We start from the raw sequence: 6872 nt of genomic DNA on the forward strand, positions 1-6872 counted from the left end.
CCTTGGAGGTAGGACCTACTCTAAATTCAGGATGATTTAATTTCAGGATCCTTAACTTAATTACTTCTGCAAAAAACGTATTTCTAAGTAAAGTCATGTCCACAATATGAAGGGTTAGGACTTAAATATATCTTTGGGGAATACTGTTTAATCCACTGCAGAGCATTAATTTTCAATTAAACTGTTCATAGTTCAAAAATAGTAAGTTTCTTACTTGAACATCATAATCTACAAAGATTGCCTTATATCTACAGATGTTAACATTGCAAAAATTGTGAAGATAAAGTTGTTAGGGAGTCAGCCATTTATAAGAAAGGCTTTAAGGTTTGTTTATTTTGGATATTTGAACTAAACAATAGCTTTTGTTTTTGTTTATCTTGGGTGGTCTTTCCTCCTCTCTGACTGTGGGATGTGATTCACCTGTGTTCTTTTAATAGTAGAAGAGCAAGGTGTCAGTTTGTTTGCACCTTTGTGGATAATTATAACATTCTGTACTTAATGAATTGAAGAAGAAAAAAACCACTTTACAGAAATCGGATGGGAAACTTAACTATTCATGAGAAATACAAGTTTAGAACTCTTTAGTTTGCAAGTGACAGAAACTTGACTCACATCAGTGTAGGACTGGGGTGGAACTCGGTTGGCTTTTAGAAGTGGGAATACACTTCACATCAGACAGTTCCATCTGGACTTTCTCTTGTTCTTTCTTGTTGATATTCTTGGCTCAATTTGATTTCCTACTTAGGTAGGCTTTTTTCAGGCTTTTAATTGTAGAGTGCTGCAACTCTGATAAGTCTGTCCAAACCACTCTAATCCTTACAGCTTTTGATCCTATGAGCCCTGACCACACAGTTTCAGAAATTACTTGGATTGGCCCTGCTAGAATCATGAATCCATCCCAGACCAATCGTTTTGTCCAGGAGCATGGAATACTCTGACTGCGCAACTTAGTTTACTTACTGATCCCTGCATCTGGGAAGCCAGACCATACAATTACTAGTTCCTTGAAGTATTCCAGGGAACTCTGGTGGTGCAGTGGTTAAAGCATTCATCTGCTACTCAAGTGGTTGGTAGTTCGAACCCACTAGCTGCTCCAAAGGGAGAAAGATAAGTCAGTCTGCTTCTGTAAAATTTATAGCCTTGAAAACCCTATGGGGCAGTTGTACTCTGTCCTGTAAGGTGGCTGTGAGTCAGAATCAACCTGATGGCAGTGTGTTTGGGTTTGGGTTTGGTATCACATGAGTCCCTAAAAAGAAAAAAAGATGGTGTCCATTACCAAAATAAATAGGGATTCTGTGCAGGTTAATAGAAAGCATACAGTATTAAATATCGCAAATAAATCTGGTAAGATTATTTTGATACAATGGGAATTCTCGTATGATTTTGTGTGTACCTCTCTCAATATTTATGTGGTGATCATAGAAGACTGCTAGTATTTTGGTAGGAGCTCTGGTAGCATAGTGGCTAAAGCACTTGACTGCTAACCAGAAGACTGGCGGTTCAAACCCACCAGCCACTCCTCGGAAGGAAGGTTGGGCAATCCTACTTCCGTAGTGATACTGCCTCGGAAACCCAAGGAGGGATCACTATGAGTCGGGGCTGACTCGACGGCACATAACAACAACAACAAAAGTATTTTGGTATCAGAGCATTTATGGATGCTGATATGTAACTGGGTGGGCTGAGAATGTGCTTAGGACAGGTGTGGTTGTCAAGTAATGACTTTGAAGGAGGGTGCAACAAAACTGGCAAATTGGTGGGTAATTTAAGGAGGGGCAAATGAAGAGTACTCAGTGGCAGGTATAAGGTGGCAAACAATAATTGCCTGCTTTTGGGAGCTCTGGTGGCGTAGTGCCTAAGGCATTTGACTGCTAACTAGAAAGCTAGAGATTCAAACCCACCAGCTACTCCTCGGAAGAAGGTTGGGCAATCTACTTCTGCAGTTGATACCACCTCGGAAACCCAAGGAGGGGTTGCTATGAGTTGGATTCAACTTGATGGCAAACACAACAACAAGAACCATTTGAGCCATATCATGGAAAACAAGGTAGTTAGGCTAGGGTAGCAGTTGGTAGGCCCTTTTAAAGCCCATTTAATTTAGCTCTGATGACTTAGTCCTCAAAGCTATAGTGCATTTGAGCAGGAACATTGGAAGGAATAAAGCAGCCATGTACGTGTCCAGTTTAAAACTTTGTGAAGAGTTTGTCCTCCTGGTGTAGAATTATATTTTGATGTGAGAAACAGCTTCCAATCGATACATCCACATTTTTAGATGAATTTTATTATTTAATATAAATATAAGTGGATACTCAACTCTTCTTTAATGTTAATGGTATCTTGTTAGTTTTGGTCTGTTGTTTTGGTTTCATAAAATATTTCATAATTTTATCTCAACTTGTCCAAGAGTGAATAGTTGGTTTTCATCTGTGCTGTGAGCCATCTGGCGCATAGTGTCATTAATATTAATTATGATTTTTCCCTAGTCAGCCAGATTTGAAAGCATCTGTCCCCATTAGAAAGAGAAGGGGGAGAATCAATCTGCCATGTGGAGCAAGAGGCTTTGTAAATGAAACTTTTACTGTTGAGCATTTGAAAATTAAACTTTTAAAAGTTGAAAGGTGGTGCACATTTTCAAAGTTCCTGAAATTTACTTGGATTGACAGCTTTCTGGTTAGCTGACTTGTCAAAATGTATTTGCGTATTTTATAATTTTCGCCCTCACCAAGTGGACTCTCTCTGACTAGCTGCTTTACCATTTAGTAGCAGTGTATGGATTGTGGGGAAGTTGTTTACCAGCTCTAATCAGGAGTTTCCCCATTTATAAACTTGCAGATAATATTACCTACTTCCCAAAGTGGTTGAGAGGATGACATGGTGTGCCCCAGGCTCAGTGACTAGTGCTTGGCCTCAGCACTGCCCCCCATTCCATGTGGGTATCAGTTATTCCCAACAAGGCAGTAGCTCACAGGTAATTCAATGCAATTTTAACTGATATAAAAATAAATCAGCACATTAGTCAATTGAATCGAATTTGAAATTTGTTTTGTAATGTTAAGTTAGAACTTTTAAAAGGCAACCACCTGAATAGAATGTTTCATTGGCTCAGATGATCTGAATTTTGTTTGCTTTTCTCCTGGTAGCTGAGATCCCCTTGTGGATACAGGGTCTAATTTATTTGTTCAGCTACTTAGGAAGTACCAGCAGGAGTGGCCATTATTTCACAGACGGTAAAGAAAGGCAGATGGGTGAAGTGGCTGGTTGAGTTGAACAGTGATGTAGGTTGTAAAATGAATGTGCAAAAGAGAGCTTTAAAAAGAAAAAAAAAAATGTTACTTATAATTCTGTTGAGACATCTACCTTTTAAACCATTTCCTTAAGTATCCTTCTTTAGATAAGGTGAATTTACTCTTCCAGAAGAGAATACTTGAGCATAAAATTGAGTGCCCGGAAGGGCTTACTGTGTATGATTTTCTATTATTGGGAAATAACTGTAGAGAATTGCCTTTAATTTTGGTTCTGGTTCTCCTGGTTCATTATTACTTATTACTTCAGAAGTTGTTTTCAAGGGGGAAGAACTCTTTCAGCAGATTATATTTCTCATGAAAGGAAATAGAAATCTTTTTAAAAACTATACTTAACTGAAAAAGAGTGGTTTTCTTTTTCTTTTTGTACTTAAGATACTTTTTTTCTTGGATAAACATCAATTTTGTTTTGAAATGGCTAGCCCATTTAATATTTCTGGCTTCAAAAAGAGAAAAGCTAGTGTTATAACAACTTTCTGTGGTTTGGCTGAGGTATAGCTATTTTTTTATACCTTGTTTTATGTGGTGTATGCACACGCGAGAGAATAAAAGGATAAGGTGTGAAAGACTTTACTTCCTTGAAGGCAGATGCTGTCTTCATCCTAATGTTGACAGTGCATAGAAAAGGGTCTAGAAAACTGGAGAAAATGCTTTAGCTGTAGCACTGGAAGTCTGATATCACTGTATTGAAAAAAAAAAAAAAAGTGCTGCTATAAATATTTATAAAAGGTTGTTGTGTGCTTTTGTGTAAATTCCCACTCATAGTGACCCTATAAAACAGTAGAAGTGCCCCATATGGTTTACCAGACTATGCTCTTTGAAGGAGCAGTTCACTAAATCTTTTCTCTTGAGCTGATAACAAAAACCAAATCCAAGTTATCGAGTCAGTTCCGACTCATAGTGAACACTATAGGACAGAGTAGAACTGACCCCATAGAGTTTCCAAGGCTGCAATCTTTACGCAAGCAGACTGCCTCATCATTCTGTCACGTAGCAGCTGATGGATGGGTTCTAACCACTGACCTTTTGGTCAGCAGCCCAATGCCTTAACCACAGCACCACCAGAGGTCCTTATGAAATGATAAGGAACATGCTATGTGTGAGGTAAGACCATCTGTAGCTCAGGTTAAAAAAAAAAAAAAAAAAAATTGAAAGTAGGGGTCATTTTCCTCCCAAAGCTTTCTCTCTCTCTCTCTTTTTTCCCCCCTCTTACTTTGTCACTAATTCTGCTTAGCCGGCCCTTCTTTTCTGCCACCTATTTAGATTTTTCATAACTGTCAGTTTAACATTTTTATTATTGGAGCTTGAAAGCAAATATAGCATGTTACGTGATTTGCATGCTCTTTTTGCAGACACAGATAATGTACAAGTGGATAGAGCCCAAAATCTGCCGGGAAGACCTCATAGATGCTATTAGGTTGCCCCCTTCTGGAGAGAAGAGGGATTGTCCACCTTGCAATCCTGGATTTTTTAACAATGGATCATCTTCCTGCCATCCCTGTCCTCCTGGAATGTTTTCAGATGGAACAAAGGGTAGGAAGTCAATAGATCCAATAATTAGACCTTTAGAAAAATAATCTTGTTTTAATACACTGACCTTGTCTTAAATTGTTTGTATAGAATCATTCTTTAAAATGCACAGCTTCTTATAGAGACTGAAGAAGAATTGAGAAAAAATGATAATGGACTTGTGAGATACTAATGGCTTATTGAACATATCATGAGGGTAGCTTTTCATTAGCATGTATTGTTAATAGCCTCTTAATGACTTTTTATCTTTGGAGATTGATAAGAAAATTCTAACAATATTAAGCATTCTTCTTCCAGTGTGTGTGTAATATATATATATGTGTGTGTGTGTATTTATGTAAGTATAAAAAAGTCATTTATTCTAATTAAGCTTTGGAGTAATAGATCAGAGTTTATGTCGCAGTAAAAGCTCGAATTGCTCATTTTGAACATACGGAATTTAAAATAGTCCCTAAGTAGACTGTTAAAATTATACAGTGATTACAGAATTTGTTTTAATTGTGGATAAAAATTGCAGTCCATTTGTAGTGTAGGTACCTGTCTAACTTTAATAGGACTATATACTTAATAACCAGAGTCTTTGGGATATAGCATAAAAAAAGACTCTGGAGTCAAATTAGTTTGGGTTTGGATCCATGTCCTGTTTGCTGCTAATAATGTCACCCCTTATTTTAAGTCTTTGAGCTTCAATTTTATCATGTCAACCGAGACTAATAATATTTAGCTCATCCTCATTAAAACCAAAAAACCAAACTCATCGCTGTCGAGTCGGATCCTACTCATAGCATCCTCTTTAGGCGTATTAAATAAAATGTCTGCTCACTCCTTTGGAATCAGGAAGTGCTTGTTCAATGAATTTCCCTATATTGAAAAGTGGTTGGAAAAGAGCCTCTAGTTCAATGTTGCAGATAATAATTTAAATCAAGCTTCTGTATGAACTTTAAACTTTAAAGTCACCAAACTCCTCAACTTTCTGAACTATTTCTCAACATAGTCAATATTTGAACTTCAAGTAATTAGTCCATAATTAAGTGGTATTACTATTACATGAAGTTTAATAACCAGCAAGGAGGGTGAGATATTTCCTGTTTGTAAGGTGGAGAGAAGTGATTCTAAGATTACATACAAGAAAACTTGAACTTAATTTAGATTTACTGTTCTTGTGGAGATGAATTCAGAATTAGCAATTACTTCCAGAAATAAAGGGAAACATTTATTTTAAAGGATACTGTATCTGTTCTTTTTATTTCCCCACATTGGTCAATTATATATAGGTATACTAGATCCAGGATTTTTTTCTTTCTAGTTTGCTTTTGAGAAAGTTATCTATTCTTAAGGCAATTGATGACCCAGTATCTCTCTTTCCCATGACAATCTTTGCAAATTAAAAGCATTGAGCAATGCATGGTATAGAGCAAGAAGAAGTTGTCCGGATGCAGTTTAATTGTAAACATTAGTTGCCTTGTTTCCTGCAGAATGTAGACTGTGTCCAGCAGGAACGGAGCCTGCACTCGGATTTGAATATAAATGGTGGAATGTCCTTCCTGGCAACATGAAAACTTCCTGCTTCAATGTTGGAAATTCAAAGTGCGATGGGATGAATGGTGAGTTCAGAATCAGCCGACTCTGTACATTTTGGCAGCAGAGACGATCACTGTTGGACTCAGCCCTCTGAAAACCAGGACTTCAAAAATGGTTCTTCCTGGCTAGTCATGGCTGATGAAGTGAAAGTGGAATGGACACAAGTTTGTAAAATGTGGGCAGAGAGGAATGATAACCAGAATGGGAAAAAATTACAGATCAATGCCCTACTAGAAACCTAATCTCTTTCTTTTAAGACAAAGACTGTGTGCATTGCATGGCAACCAACAGAGTTGGGAACAACACTGCCCTGCTCAAAGATGGCAGAAACCAGGCTAATTTGAATTTATGTTGCTATCCACAGTTCTGGTAGTCATTCAGTCTCCTGCATCAGGCTCCTGAAAGGGCTCCCAATGCCTCTTTCAAGTCTCCAATTCCAAGGCTTTTTTTTTTTTTTTT

The 6872-nt window shown here is 37.5% G+C and overlaps 1 protein-coding gene across 1 annotated transcript in view; it reads left to right on the forward strand.

Annotated features, from left to right (window-relative positions):
• ELAPOR2 (endosome-lysosome associated apoptosis and autophagy regulator family member 2) overlaps positions 1 to 6872 on the forward strand; it is a 206033-nt gene that overhangs the window by 152847 nt on the left and 46314 nt on the right. Inside the window, exons 5-6 of the mRNA XM_007956629.2 lie at positions 4655 to 4835; positions 6308 to 6436. Of these exons, the coding sequence (XP_007954820.2) occupies positions 4655 to 4835; positions 6308 to 6436 (310 nt within the window). The remainder of the gene's footprint in view (positions 1 to 4654; positions 4836 to 6307; positions 6437 to 6872) is intronic.

Source organism: Orycteropus afer, unplaced genomic scaffold, assembly GCF_000298275.1.
Source record: "Orycteropus afer afer isolate SDZICR_OR568_19922 unplaced genomic scaffold, OryAfe1.0 scaffold00644, whole genome shotgun sequence".
Taxonomy (NCBI): domain Eukaryota; kingdom Metazoa; phylum Chordata; class Mammalia; order Tubulidentata; family Orycteropodidae; genus Orycteropus; species Orycteropus afer.